At 47.8% G+C, this 14,564-nt stretch overlaps 1 protein-coding gene across 1 annotated transcript in view; it reads right to left on the bottom strand.

Annotated features, from left to right (window-relative positions):
- LIPC (lipase C, hepatic type) overlaps positions 1-14,564 on the bottom strand; it is a 154,054-nt gene that overhangs the window by 126,991 nt on the left and 12,499 nt on the right. The window contains exon 2 of the mRNA XM_045786879.2: positions 7,451-7,577. Within this exon, the coding sequence (XP_045642835.1) occupies positions 7,451-7,535 (85 nt within the window). The 5' untranslated portion in view covers positions 7,536-7,577. The remainder of the gene's footprint in view (positions 1-7,450; positions 7,578-14,564) is intronic.

The following is a 14,564-nucleotide window of genomic DNA, read 5'->3' as shown; positions in this document are numbered from 1 at the left end:
TTTCACAGGGCTGTAATCACAGGACACGCACAAGTAAGTAGACTGCTTTTCTCCTGCTTAACATACATACTGTAAATGCTTCTCAGAGCTGCCACCGCCACATCAGAACTACTCTGAATGGTCACACAACACTTCACGGAATAGCCGTGTCTGGCTTCCTCACCAGGCCCGGGTGAACTTGTGTATGTGGAGGTGAAAATGTCCTTGGACAGACAAGGAGGCCTCCCCTTTGAGGCATCTGATTTTCTCTTCATTTCATCCCTCCCCTCCCCACCAAGCACCATTGTGGAAACATCAAAACCATGAGTGTTCCGGGAAATAGAGTCATAAACAGAGAGGAAAGGGAGGTTAGACAGCCTCCAGAGTTTTCCAGACTCATCCAGAAACTGGGATTCTCCCAAGCCTGAAATCCCCTCCTGAAACCCTGAGGCGGTTGGGTCCTCACTGCGCTACCTTGTGGCTGTGTCTATGAATTGCACCTTCTCTTGACAAGCATGGCCGGCACCCCAGTCTTTCTGCGTGGAGGAGCCCGTTGGAGTTTGTCTCCTAGGCTGGTGCCTGAGCGGGGAGCTCCCCTCCCTGAAGGACTGGCTGTGCTCCCTCCCATTGTCCTGGTTTCCACACTGGGGCTGAAGTCCAGCCGTGACCCCCAGCCTGCTGGGCAGGGATCCAGATGTCCTGGCTGGCCCTGGCCAGCCCCTTTCCCTAGTGGGTGGACCTCAGCCCGCAGCTGAGAGGGCCCCTCTGTCAAATGGACACTCTCCTGGCTGTGAGAACGGCCGTGCCCATGCATGTGTCCTGCACGGATCTGTGGATGCCGGAAACCAGGCTGAGATATACCAGCGTGACCCCACTCCCGTGGAGAATGTAACTGGGACTGCTCAGCCCTGCCTGTGGACCAGCCCCCACTCTCCTTTCCCTCCCTGATGACTTGCCTGCGAGGACCCAGCATGCCTTGCGGCACCGTGGCAGCTGGTGCGGGCAACGGGGCAGGGAGGAGGTGGCAGTGGGCATCCCCGTACTGGCCAGTTAGCTTTTGGCTGGATTACTCACTTGGTGATTCACATGCTACGGTCAGTTGCCAGGCCCAATCAGGTTCTTCCACAATCAGTCACTATTTCTTTTTGAAAAATATACTATTCACCTGACCCAGAATGAAAGAATACGGGTGCAAGTCCCGGGTCCCCTGGGAAAGGCAAGCAGGGTGGAAGCCAGGCTGTTGTCCTCTTACCCCAGGCTTGTCCTCTCTGGGTGTGTGACCCTCAGGAGGGCTCGGAGGGTTAGGCCAGGAAGTCTGGCAGTGGATGGGATCTGCCCTTTAGCAGAGAGAAGATAACATATCACTAGCGTGCTGGACTCTGGTTCCCTGTGCATTCCCGATGAACGTTACTCACAAGTGACCTTCCCTGCAATTGTAGAGGTCTATCAGGAAGTTGTAGGTCCCACTGGGGCAATAATTCTGGGCGTGAGTCTACGATCTGGAGGTGGTGGTCCTGAAGTCACGGTGCTAGGTATGGCCCTTTCCCAGTGGCACTCTTGGAACAACAAATCCAAGACCGATCTAATTGCAGCTAATCTGGATTTTTTTTTTATTTTAATTTTTTTCTCTTCCTTTGAAATATTAAAAAAAAAAACCCACACTCGACGACCTTGAGAATTCTTCATATCTATCTTTAAATATACTTATAATTCCTAGCCATATACGTATATATAGTCTTTTTCAGAGTTGTGATTCAATAGTAGGTTATTTAGTCCTGTTTTGCCCCCCACTTTATTGCATATAGAATTTCCTTATGCTTATTTTGAAAAGCTACAAGACCAGTTGTTATTTAACTTTTTGGAGGTCACAGGTCCCTTTGATAATCTGCCAAAGTTACGACCTCTCTCCCCCAAAGTGCACAGAAGCTCGGCCTTGGGTGCCATCCGAGGAGGCAGCCAGACTCTCCGACAGCCACCCTCGAGCCAGGTTAATATCGCTGGTGTTACACTGTGAGCGCCCGAGCGCCAGCATTAAGCCTTCTATTTGTGAATTCCGTCTTGATTACCTACGGAAGTTCCGGACCTTTCAGTACTTTAGTAGGCATTTGAAACAATACTTGTTTAAAGATGGACTTCCTGCTGGCTGGAGGGTTAATTGTTAGGCATTCCAGTTGTTTCCAGTTTTTGGTCGTTGTGACCCAGGGCAGCTGTCAATCTACCTACCTACGATTGGCTTTGCTTTTCTTCATCCCAGAAGGCCTGTTTTGGGGAGGGGTTTGGGCTTGAAAAACATGTGTACTTTAGGGGCTCTGTACCTTTGCTTATGCACAAGGAAAGCCTCCTTCTTTTTTGTTCCAATTCTACCCCGCAAGACAGTGCTCAGATGCTGCTGGCCTCCCCAGAGCTCTCCCTGTGCCCCCCACTTGGAAGTCGACTCTGCCGCCTTTCCACCGGCTCCTCGTTCTAGTCCATTTGGGCTGCCGTAACAAAGTGCCCTGCGACTGGGCGGCTCGTAACCAACGGCAGTTTATTTCTCGCAGTTCTGGAGGCTGGGAGTCTGAGATCCAGGTGCCAGCGTGGTCAGGTTCTGGTAGGAGTCTGCATCCTGGTTTCCTCACAGGTTGGAAAAAGAGCAAGCTCTCTGGAGTCCCTTGTGTAAGGGCACTAATCCCATTCAGAGGGCTCCACCCTTATGACCGAATCATTTCCCAAAGGCCGCACCTAATATACCATCGTATTGGGGTTAGCCTTTCAACATGAATTTACAGGAAACACAAACATTCGACCCATTGTACTCCTCTCTGGTGGTACTCATCACATTCCATGTCCAAGTGGAAAATTTTATGTTTACATCTTATCGCTCAATGATATGCTTCATGTATTCGACACCCAGAACAGATCATTGTAATATACCTCTGCTCGGTAAGACAAAGTTATTTTCAGTAATATTGCAAAAATCAGGAATCAACCGTTTTCTTAATTTGTTCTTTAGTTTTAGAGCAATGAACAATTTAAGAGGATGAACACATTGCCCCTTTGAAGATATTCAAATGCACTAAAAGCATTTCCTATAAGAACTAAAATTCTTACTTACAAAACAAAATATGCTTGACTCTTGGAACGACACCGATTTGAATTGTGTGGGTGCAAATATACGTGGATTTCCCCCCCATAAAGACAGCACAGTATTTTCTCTTCCTTATGATTTTCTTAATAACATTTTCTTTTCTCTAGCTCACTTTCTTGTAAGAATACAGCATATAACACATGTAACATACAAAGTATGTTAATCGACTGTTTGTGCTATTGGTAAGGCCTCGGTCAACAGTAGGCTGTTCTTAGTTAAGTTTTGGGGGAGTCCAAAATTGTATGTGGATTCTCAACCGCATGGGTGTTGGTGGGCCTTATCCATGTGTTGTTCAAGGGCCAACTGTATGACACCTCCCAGTCCACTGTAATACCTGTCTTGCTGTTTTACATTGAAAACGTAAGAACTCTAAGTGGCCCCATAGGATAAGAGAATGGAAGTTCTCAGGTGTTGTTTCTTTGTCTTCACGATCACTATGGTATCATCTTTGATTTTGAATTTGCTGTTTAAATGTAGGAAAATGCAGGAAGTACCACAGAGGTTGGAGACACGAGACGGTCAAAGCCAGTTGGGAGGATTGGAAACCATGGCACCCGCAGTGAGCGCGTCACCAAATGGGTGAGTGTCAGGGGCCAACCACATAACTGGGAGTTCTCAAAACTAACATCCATGGAGAACATCGTATTTATTAAAGGATACATAATAAAAATGCGATCATTTGAAGGTTACACATATATTAATGAAACTCAACAGTAACCATAGCAGTTGGTTGCCACTTTGGTCAAAAAACTATTTTGAGGGTGTAGGAGGCTTATTTTTATCACCGATATTATTGAGAATTGTGATAATGGAAAAAACCCCAAATTTTAGTAGGTTCTTTCATTGTATTTACATTCCCTTTGGAGGATGGCCTCCTTATTAGTGACTTCTGGGGTACATGGCTCCCACCTCCCCACCCCTGGCCCACCCCTGATTTGATAGCTCGGGGTGGGAGTTGGAGCCAGGGGCTCCTGTCTACTGCCCAAATGCAGTGGTTCTGTGCGTGGGCCGAGGCCCTGGGGATAGCCTATATGTGAAGCCGATTTTCTTCTCGTTCGCCAAACCAAGCAACATGTGACAATCCACTGCATACAGAAACAGATAGAAGAGTCCAGCTCTCTCCCCTGAAGCCAGACAGTAAAGAAATTTGCAACACTTCTTTGCAAAACAATGCCACTCTTTGGACTCCCTTTTAATTGTTGACGTTTGGAAAATACAAGGCATTTCTTATAATAGTATACGTATTGACATGCGATGGGTTTGCTACTGTTTTTAAAGGCATTAACATTTACAAAACTTCCTCAGCTTAGGTCTCTAATATGGTAAATATTGATAGCTGTATTCCATACCAAAAAGGCTCTTTGGGGTCCTAATGAATGTTTCAGAATGTAGTGGCATCCTGAGACCGGGAAGTTTGAGAGCTGCTGTGCTCGTGCCTTTCCTCATATGTATGGTGCATGGGGTGCCCAGTGGTTAAATGAGGGAGGGGCTCGGTGGGGGCTGCTTCTGGGAGTTGGAAGCTGTGGCTGGGATGGGAGGGAGGGAGGGGCAGGCCCCTGGAGGCAGTGGTGGACACCTGGAGGGTGGGGCTGCCGGGGGTAGGAGCAGCAGTTTCGATTTCAGGGCAGTGCCGGCTCTCATGGCAACACAAGTGTGTGTGTGTGTGTGTGGGGGGGGGCGTGTGGGTGTGGGTGTGTGTGTGTGTGGGGGGGTGAGGGGTGTCTGAGTCTCAAGCAGTGAGGTCCGGGGATGAGAGTGATGAGAGAACTGTGTTCTGGGGGCTTCAGGAGGCTCCCTATACCCTGTTCCCCTTGGCGCTGACCGATTGGGACACCTGCCCCGATCTCTCTTTCTGGATGGGAACTGAGCAGAGCTGTTTTCGAGGGGCCTCTGGCTGTCCACTCACTGGGAGTGACCACAGTGGAAAGAGAGGCCCGGAGCCTTAGTCAGACAGATCGAGCTCTCCGTGCTTCTCCCTGCTCTGCTCTGAACAGCCACAGGACCCCCGCGGGTCACCTAAATGCTGGCTGACTCTCCGCCGTGGCGGGGAGGATGGCATGACATCCGGCACATACTGGGCACACAGTACCTTAGCGGGTCCATGAGCTATGTCATTCATAAACGCAAAAGGTGGCAGGCTGGGAGGGGTAGGCTTAAGGAAGAAGGGTCCTTGAATTTTTCCTGGCCCATAGCTAGTGACAGTGGGAGCTTGGTATAGACCAGGGTCTCTCGACACTTGACCCACTATGGACACTTTGCCGTGGATAACTCGTTGTGGGGACTGCCATGTGCATTGTAGAACGTTTGGCAGTATCCCTGGCCTCTGCCCACCACATGCCAATAGCACTCTGTCCCCAACTGTGACAATTAAACATGTCTCTGGACATTGCCAAATGTCCTCTGGGGGGCAGTTTTGCCCCTGGTTGAGAACCGCCAGTCTAGATAGCCGTCTGACAAGGCCTCCCCTGCGGGGGCTTGCTTCCAGCCTTGGAAGACAACGCACCAGCATCATACACACAGATCTGGCTCACTCCTTGCAGGAAGAATTCTGCCAAGGGCTTCTGCCCTCAAGGGAACAAGAGACCTCCTGACTCTGATCCTTCCCCTGAAGAACCCTCCTGCTAACCGTGGCTGCTTCCCTCGGCTTTGGGACAAAGCAGGCCCTGGGACGCAGTAGCTGACCAACACAAGATCTGTGGAAGCAAATCTGGACGATGCCCAGCAACCTGGGGGAGGCCATCCTGCCCTTCAGCTTCCTCCTTGGCTTCAGACCTCCGCGTCTCCACTCAAAAACACTCGGGGCCGATCGACAGCAGCATGGATAAACGGAGGGAGGTGTGTTCACGCGACGGAATGCTTCTGCCACCAGAATGAATGAGTCACCACCACTCAAATGTGTCCCGGATGAAGTTCACCGGTGTCATGGTAAGTGAAAGAAGCCAGAAGCAAAAGAGCACATGCCGGATGCTTCCATTAACGGAAAGTTCCCCCAAAGGTCGCATAATCTACGTCAAGGCTCAGGGGTACACAAGGGGAGCTTCTCGGATACAGATTCCGACGATGAAAATTCATCATGCAGTTATAGTGTATCATAACTATCTTCTTGATAGATGTTATACTCGGTAGAAAATAAGCAAACAAAAAACAGCATTCTGGACCGAAGGTCAGGACAGGCCCTTCAGCAAAATCCCCGTCCACGCAGGGAATAAAAGTCATCAGCGATTTTGCCTGTTTGGCTCTAAATTCTTATTGTCGTTTTTGGACCTGGCTTCATACAGGGGATGATGTATAGGAAACAATGAGCACATGCTTGGCACAGAAGATGCTCGGTACATGGTAAATAATTAATAGTGCTGATCAGTTATTAACTGGCCTACGATATAAAATAATAACAAAATAATAACAAAAATAAACAAAACAAAAAAATAAACACAAAAATAAACAAAATAATAAACAAAATAAATTTTAAAATTCCCCCTTTTTAAAGGGGAAAGGAGATTCTGGAATTTTCAGGGGTATTGGTTACTAAATTCCTCATTCTCAAGGCTTTTGGAGCTCCTTCCAACCACAGTATTTGAAGAAAGAAAAATCTAAAGCCTCTACGGTAGAGTTTCTAGCTCCTGACCAGTAACCAGCACACACACGAAAAGTCCCAAACACCTGTCTCTTTGGTCGAATTGTTCGCTCTACTTCCTATCTGTCATTTATCGATCCAATGCACTGTTTAGCCAGGGACCTGGAACCCACCTACCTGATCAAGCATTTGGATCTTTGGCCATCAGTCTAGTTTATGAAATTACAGATCAAACAGGTGTGACTGCCATTGGAGTCCTAGGTCTCAGAGTACACCTTTGGCAGAAAAAAACGAAGTCTAGAAAATGTGCAACGCTATCTCTTCTTTAGACCTGACTGGAGACAGTCAGCTGGAAACAGCTCACTCCACAAAACCCTCTCTCCTCCGAAAGAGCCAACAATCAGACAACCTCAGCGAGACGGGGCATTTCTTTGCGAGCTGTGCTCCCCAGCCACAAATTAGATGCCGAATTATCGCTCAGGAAGATCCAAAACTCTTTCAGATCATTCTCCATCCAAGTCTTAGCATGACTAGTTCTGAATCAGACATGGGAGAGACTTCAGTCAAGCTGCGAGTGCTTTTTGACTTCCACCCCCAGAAAGATCTCCTAAAATTTCAATCCTGCGTGAACAGCGGCTTGTCCCTGTCACCTGTGACACCACTAACAGAGCCAAGCTCTGTCCCACACCATCAAGAACACTGGATTCATCGCGACAGACATTTAAAAAAGAAAATCCATGCCCTTCTCCACAGAAAAGGCAGGCTCTTACCTAGTCCCAGGCTTTGTCCATGGGTACTTGATTGGATAAACACGCATAAAACCAAGAAAATAGAGACACACGGGGGACTTTCCATTGCTCCCGTCTCACCCGGGGTCCGAGGTCTTCTCGCTAATTTCTGAAGTCAAAGAGACCAGATTGCCTATTGATACTTTGTGAGGGAAGACTGCTCATTAATAATTAACCTTTAACCCTGGTATCCAGTGTTCGCTTCTCTGACTACCCCCCAACCCCAGGTTTCACTATAACGAATACAACAAAAGTCGATGTACAAAAGCTTTTTTTTTTTTTTTTAAACCCTGATACATTTTGAAAATCAAATATCTTGTCACATATTCTTACCTTCTTGGGCCAAGGTCTCAGTTCCAAATTAATCAATTTAAAGTTAATGTGTTTGGAAATTCTGTCAAAGGTCAGGGGTCAATGGCTCATACCTGGTTGCCTAGCTCTCCCTCTGTCATCACTGCGACGGGGATGCTGGCTCATGGCAGAGGGATTTCAAATTGCAGGCTAAGCACAAAGAAAAAAAAAAGGGTTCTGGCGGGCGGAGAGCGGCTGGAGGGTTCTTTTTCTGCTGGTTCAGCAAAATTGCTGGTGCCTGAAGTTAAAAAGTGGTGGGGCGATGTTTCTGTAGCTGAAAGGGGCAGAAAACCTCTCACGTCAGTGTAGGAGGAGCTGATGCAGGAGCAAAGGTATACGACTGGGTGCCTTTGCTGGGGGCCCCATTGGGAGCTGACCCTGGAATAAACTCTCCTTTGTGCTAATTCATGCTCCCACTGTGTAGAGGACTGAGAAGTCAGGCCACTCGGCAAAACCAGGCAGGGGAAATGTTACTGTGGGCGACTCTTGTGATATTCCTTGGGTCTCTAGTTTTATTTAAACTTTATTTGTTCGACATTTTTTTTTTCTGGCATACCTATCAATTGCCAGGCACTGTTTTAGGCACTTGGGACATTCAAGCAAACAAAAGAGATGAACATTCCTGTCTTTGTGAAGCTTATATACCATTGGGGATGGGAGGACTCCGATGATAGTCAATAGACATAATGAATCAGAGATTTATGGAGATGGTAGAATGCAGTGAGAGCTATGGAAAAAGGGAAAGTATAGCAGAATTAAGGTGGGGGAGGTAGTGATTTAAAAAAAAATTTTTAAAGATTTTATTTATTTGAGAGAGAGCGCGAGAGTGAGAGAGAGAGAGCGAGAGAGCGTAAGCAGTGTGAGGGATAGAGGGAGAAGCAGACTCCCTGCTGAGCAGGGAGCCCGAATCCGAATCCGGGATCCTGACCTGAGTGGAAGGCAGATGCTTCACCGACTAAGCCACCCAGGTGCCCCAAGGTCGTGATTTTAAATAGAATGGTCAGGGTGAGCCTTGTTGGGAAGTTGAACTTTAAACGAGGGTTTCAGTGAGTAGCCTCTGTGGACATAGTGGGAAAGAGTAGCCAGTGCAAAGGCTCTGAGGTATGTGTATGTCTGGAATGTTCCAGGAACAACAAGGAGGCCAATGATCAAGGAGACACCCCTATAAAGACTTAGATTTTTATGATCTGAGACATGGGGAACAATTCTGAGCAGAAGAGTGACATGATTTATATTATTTAAAAAAAATCATTCTGGTTTTTGAGGCGAGGAACAGATTATAAATGCGCAAGGGTGCATGTGGGGGAGAATGTGAGGAGGTCATGGCAATGATCCAGTGAGAAGCGCTGGTGGCTTGCTTCCGCGTGGTAACAGTGGAACTGGGGAGTGATGGGTCTGTTGGATGTATTTGGAAGGTGGGTGCCACAGGTTTTCCTGACTACTGGACTGTGAGATGCAAGGCAAAGAGAGGCGTGGGGGATGACTTCAAGGACTTTGGCTCGAGCAAGAGGACAGTGGGCTTGATATCAGTTGAGGTGGGGAAGGCTATGAGTGGAGCAGTTTGGGTGGGGGAAGGTGATGCCGTCGGCTCTGGCCTTGCGGCATTTGAGATGCCTCTCAGATAGTCGACTGGGACTGTTGAGCAGACAGTTGGAGAACTTGGAGGTTCTGCTCTGCCGATTAACTCCCCAAGACACCAGTGAACCCAAGCGGCTCGAGATTACCAAGACCCCTCCCTCCCAAATTTCTGCAGAGTGCGCTCTCTTACCACTTTCTACATGGGAAGTCCCTGCTTCACCAAGAATTTCTCTACTACCATCTCATACCAGCTTGTTTAGTGAGGCTTTCCTGGGGCAGGATAGGAGGAGAGACGTCTGTTCCCTCGGGGGTGCTGTCTGCTCCCAACTGCCCAAGCTCTGCCTGTCTGGCCATCACCCTTTTGTGGTGGCTTAATGCACCAGCTCTGTTGTGTTCCTCAAAGCTTCCTAGGGAGACTCCTGGCAGGGATGACAGGAGGACTTCACAGAGGATGAAGTTTCCAGAGCTTGAGGATGCTGGGTCTACTGTCTACCAGCTGAGCAGAATGTAACTTAACCTTAAAGAGCCCCAACTCCTCACCTCTACAATGGAATAACATGAGCCAGAGATAAGATTTTGAAATGCCAGCTGAATATTATTTTTCTCCCAACATCTCTCTCCCTTACTCTTTCTCCGTCTTAAGAAGGGCAAAGTAGAGAGCATTCTGCAAATCTTTTATCTTCCCCAAACTTAGGACCTCGGACAAATGAATTGTAACCAAGAGAGACAAGCAAAAGGTTAAACATGTTTTAAAGGGCTTCTGTGAAGGGAGCAGGAGAACCCCTACCTTCTCATCACTAGGAAGGGAGTCTCTTGGGCTTTGCAGGTGGGTGGGGGATGAGAGATTTGTCCCTAGGTCTGAGGGAAGACGGGACAGCCCCTGGCTTCCCAGAAACCTTGCTGGAAGGTGCTAAGAACCCAAAGACGATCGGGCTGTGCGGTGTTGGCAGGTGGGCAAGGATGCCCACGTGCCTGGTAGGACGGAGGAGTAGCAGCGAGCCTCCAGTGCTAACAGCTTGTGTACGATGGGGAGGACAGACCCCTCAGTGGCCACCTGTGTGGTTGGGTGACAGCAAAGTGGGTGCCACCCCCACCTCCAGGCCTGGGGGTTGTATCTGATCCAGAACTATCGCATCATGGGGTGCAGGAGGGGGAAGAAGAAACGCCAGAGGGCCTAAAAAATGCATGTTTGGAGTCAGTAATTCCAAATAGCTAACAGAAAATAGAGACCTTTCTTGTACATCAGAATTTGTGGACTGAGATCCATCCCTGTGCAAAAGCAGGCGTGTCATGAGTATCAGAGATTTACATGTGATGTGCCCGGCCACGTGCCCCGTTCATACCAGAGGTCCAGCAAATGTAGTGACTTCTTTTGGAGGCAACACGCTCTGTGGTCAGAAGTCTAGGCTTTGGAATGAGATAGATCTAGGTTCCAGACCCTGGCCTATCACTTTCTAACTGGGTGACCCAGGGCCAGCCCTGGGTGTTCGGAGCTTTAGCTCTTTTCCTTCATCTGTAGAGGGACGGCTGAGGCCTACCTGATCGGGTTAGAGGGAGGGGGTAATGGAAAGAGGCGAAGCAATCCTGGCCTTGAGGAAATAATAAATGACAGCTATTATTATTGTTGAATTGTTTTTAGTTTACCAGCGGGATCAACAGGGTCTCCAGGAGGTAGATAACAGCAGGACCACAGTGATAAAATGACAAGGGTAGGAGCACAGAACTCTGGTCTGGACCAGTGGTTCCAAAAATCTGTGTGAGCCCCGGAACCAGAGTCAGCCAGAGAGCTCGGGGAGAGGACGAGTTTGAAGCCCATCCCAAGAGCAATCCAATGAAAGTTTGTGGGGCTGAGGGCTGGAGAACCTTCATTTTAAAATTCTCCAGGCTATTCTTTGCCACACAAAGTTTGAAGAGTTGCCCCCAGCTGGTGCTTGCGCTGTCAGGGCACAAGACGGAAATAATAGGCCTTTCAGATGTCTCTCTATCTCCTGCTACAGGCTGAGTATTGGCGCCCCTCTAAAATTGGTACGTTAAAGCATAACCCCCAAGGTGATGGTATTAGAGGTGTGGCCTTTAGGAGGTGATCAGGTCCCAAGGGCAAGCCCTCATGAGTGGGGAGAGTGTCCTTGTAAAAGAGACCCCACCCAGAGCCGTTGCTGCTTTGCCCCTCTGAGTTTACAGCGAGAACGTGGCCAACTATCAGGACCTCAGCGGACACCGCCTCTGCCGGTCCCTTGATCTTGGACTTCCAGCTTTCTGCTGTTTATAAATTTCTGTTGTTTACCCAGTCTGTGGTGACCTATTATAGCAGCCCTGATGGACTAAGGTATCACCTTAGAAAATTTTGTGTGTATATATAATGGTTATAATACATTCATATTATACAATTAGAATATAGCTCTACGGAATATATTGGTGACATATAATTTACAAGCATATAAATACCCATATATTTGGGGGGGGAGCGCTTAAAGGATTTTGTTTGTTTGTTTAGAGAGAGAGAGAGTGCACGTGTGGGGTGAGGGGCAGAGGCAGAGGGAGAGAGAATCTTAGGAAGGCTCCACGCTCAGTGCAGAGCCTGACACGGGGCTCGATCTTACGACCCTGAGATCCTGACCTGAGCTGAAATCAAGAGTCAGATGCTTACCTACTGAGCCACCCAGATGCCTCAAAGCTTTTTTTAAACTGACAAAGGTGCTCCACTGAGAAGGTTTGAAGATTCTACGGTAGAGGGATAGAGTGGCTCCCAGGCCCTAATGACCTAACTGAAATGTGGTAACTGCATCGAGACATTGGAAGAGTCAAGAGATCCATTCGTGGAATCTGTAGTCATTTCCATGCTGAAGAAAGCCCAGCAGTTCATGGGGGACTCTTCATTTCCCATGAACTGGAAAGGGGGCAGGTCTGAGTCCCATGGAGGCTGGAGCCTCCAGCAGAATTATCAGCACTGTCTGTAATCCTTGGTCTAAAATCGTAATGGTTTTATAATGAGATTCTTAAAAATTGCCCAATTCTTGCTCTCTTTTAATTTGAAAAGCTTCTCGAAGAAATGGAAATTTCGAGAGACTGGCATTTGCTGACCTGCCTGTCACCTTCTCCTTTAGTGTAATGGTGATAAGAAAGTTAATCAGAAGAAAAGAAATAAATACTTTACAGAGGTAAAGAGAGCAGGTCCCTGGTGGGGAGAAGCCAGGGGATCCTGGTGAAGTTCACTTATGAAAGAAACGAGTGTTATATTCAGAATCAGCCATTTTTGCTTTCATCTTCAAAAACTGGGGATACGCAAGAACGGCAGCCTCAGTTTGGAGTTCTCAGACAAGAGTAATAGAAACAGTAACTTTTGGATTGGTACTATTATTTCCCTCATTGTGCAGTTGAGATTTAAGAGATTAAGAAATGGGACAAAACCGTATCTTCCCAGGAAAAGGCAGAGAGAGAGGGGAAATCAGGACCATCTGAGCCCAGGGTCAGATCCCTTAACAACCACTTGCCCTTAATCCTTGTGTGTCTGGTTTTCTTCGGGACTTCACGGGGCTTTCTTTCCTACGCCTTCACCACATTCCACTTCCAAGATGAAGTTTAGGATGCTTCTGGCATCGTGCCGCTGGGAAATGACACCTTCTCTTACTGCTGCTGGGGGCCAGGCTGCCACCGGGAAAATGACCAAGCTTTTATTGGGTCATGGATCAGGTTGTGGACGTTCTTGTACCGTGTGGGAGTATGGCAAAAACAAGAAGGCTTGAAACATGTCCTTGTTTGGAGAGGGGCTGGCCTGGAGTTTAACCTTTCCTTATCTTTTTTTTTTTTTTTTTAAGTTCAGTAAACAAATGAAAGGTGAAAACAAGTTTGCAGGTAATGTTTCAGACTCTTTGAAAGAATGAAGTGTTTCAAGCAGTATACGCAGGTTTTATTCAGTGAGATCATCATGCCTTTACTGATAAAACTTTGCAGATAAACTTTGCACTGAGGTTTTTGTAACCTTGGGCAGATTCCGTTACCTCTCTCTGGCTCAGTTTTCCCATCTGTAAAATGGAATCGTGAGATCCAACGTTATCACGTGGAAGGCGCCATTAACAGCTCTTGGTACAGTCAGAGCTCATTTGATTTTTGTAACAAATGAGATAGGAATTATTTCCCCCATCGTACAGGTGAGAAAACGGAGGTGCCCAGATTCCTTGTCCAACGTCCCGTCAAACTGGTGTAGATTGGATGGGAGGACTTCCAGGTCCCTGGAAGCTCTGAGGCTCTCTTTGCCAGTCCAAAGGGAAGATCCAAGTAGCTGGTGAGCAGAGTTGAGCTCTTTCTGAATTCATTTTTGTTTCCTGCTCTGTGCTGGCCGATTACTCTCCCTGTCAGAATTTCAGCTTCTGGTTTGTGGAACAATTTTAAAAAAACAAATCAAAACCCCCAAACCAGAGTAGTCTCTGTGTGTGTGTCTGTGTGGCTAGATATTCTGGTCCAGTAGTGCGTCTGATGATGCTGGTCATTGCAGTACAATGGCAAACCTTTTCTTTTTTTTTTCTCTCTTTGCATCATGCTTGGAAGTGAAAAGAAGCCAAGATTTAAGTTGATTTGGAACAGCCAGATAGACATGGAACATAGGTGGCTCCTTAACATTTGCCAAGGCTCTTCTCCTCTGTGGGAAAGAGGGTGTGTATAACTTAGACTCTGCCTGTGTCCTCCAGCTGCTTGGGCTGTTGGTTGGCTTGGTGATGGGTGATGACACAGGATTACTCGGGGAGACCAACCAAGCCATGAACGGGATGGCTGTTTGCAAGAGAGCAAAGACACAGTATAGGAAGATGGGCTGTCAGCATGCTGGCTCTCTTTCTCTGGGTGCCATGCTTCTGACTCTGACATTCCCAGGGGGCACTGACCCCATCCCGGGCATCAGGCCGGGCTGAAGCATCTCGGATCGAAATGCCCAAACCTCTCTGTGGCGGTGGGTATTCGCACCATGTCACACACTCGTTTCACAAAAGCTTTCTGGGGTTAGCAAGTGAAGTCCTTGGCTCTGAAAAATCAAGAGCAGTTCCCAAGGATCGGCTTCAAGTGCTATCAAGGGCTCATCGTTTTTCCAGCCACTATGGTATCTTGATGACGCATTTAGTCATTGATCGCTAAGCTCAGGGGTTAACAGTTTAGGAGCCAACTCCCAAAGATGCCA

The sequence above is a fragment of the Ursus americanus genome, chromosome 36 (assembly GCF_024610735.1).
Source record: "Ursus americanus isolate L20-20 chromosome 36, mUrsAme1.1.p, whole genome shotgun sequence".
Classification (NCBI taxonomy): Eukaryota; Metazoa; Chordata; class Mammalia; order Carnivora; family Ursidae; genus Ursus; species Ursus americanus.
The sequence above is the reverse complement of the archived record's forward strand: the minus strand, read 5'-3'. Positions and strand labels throughout refer to the sequence as shown.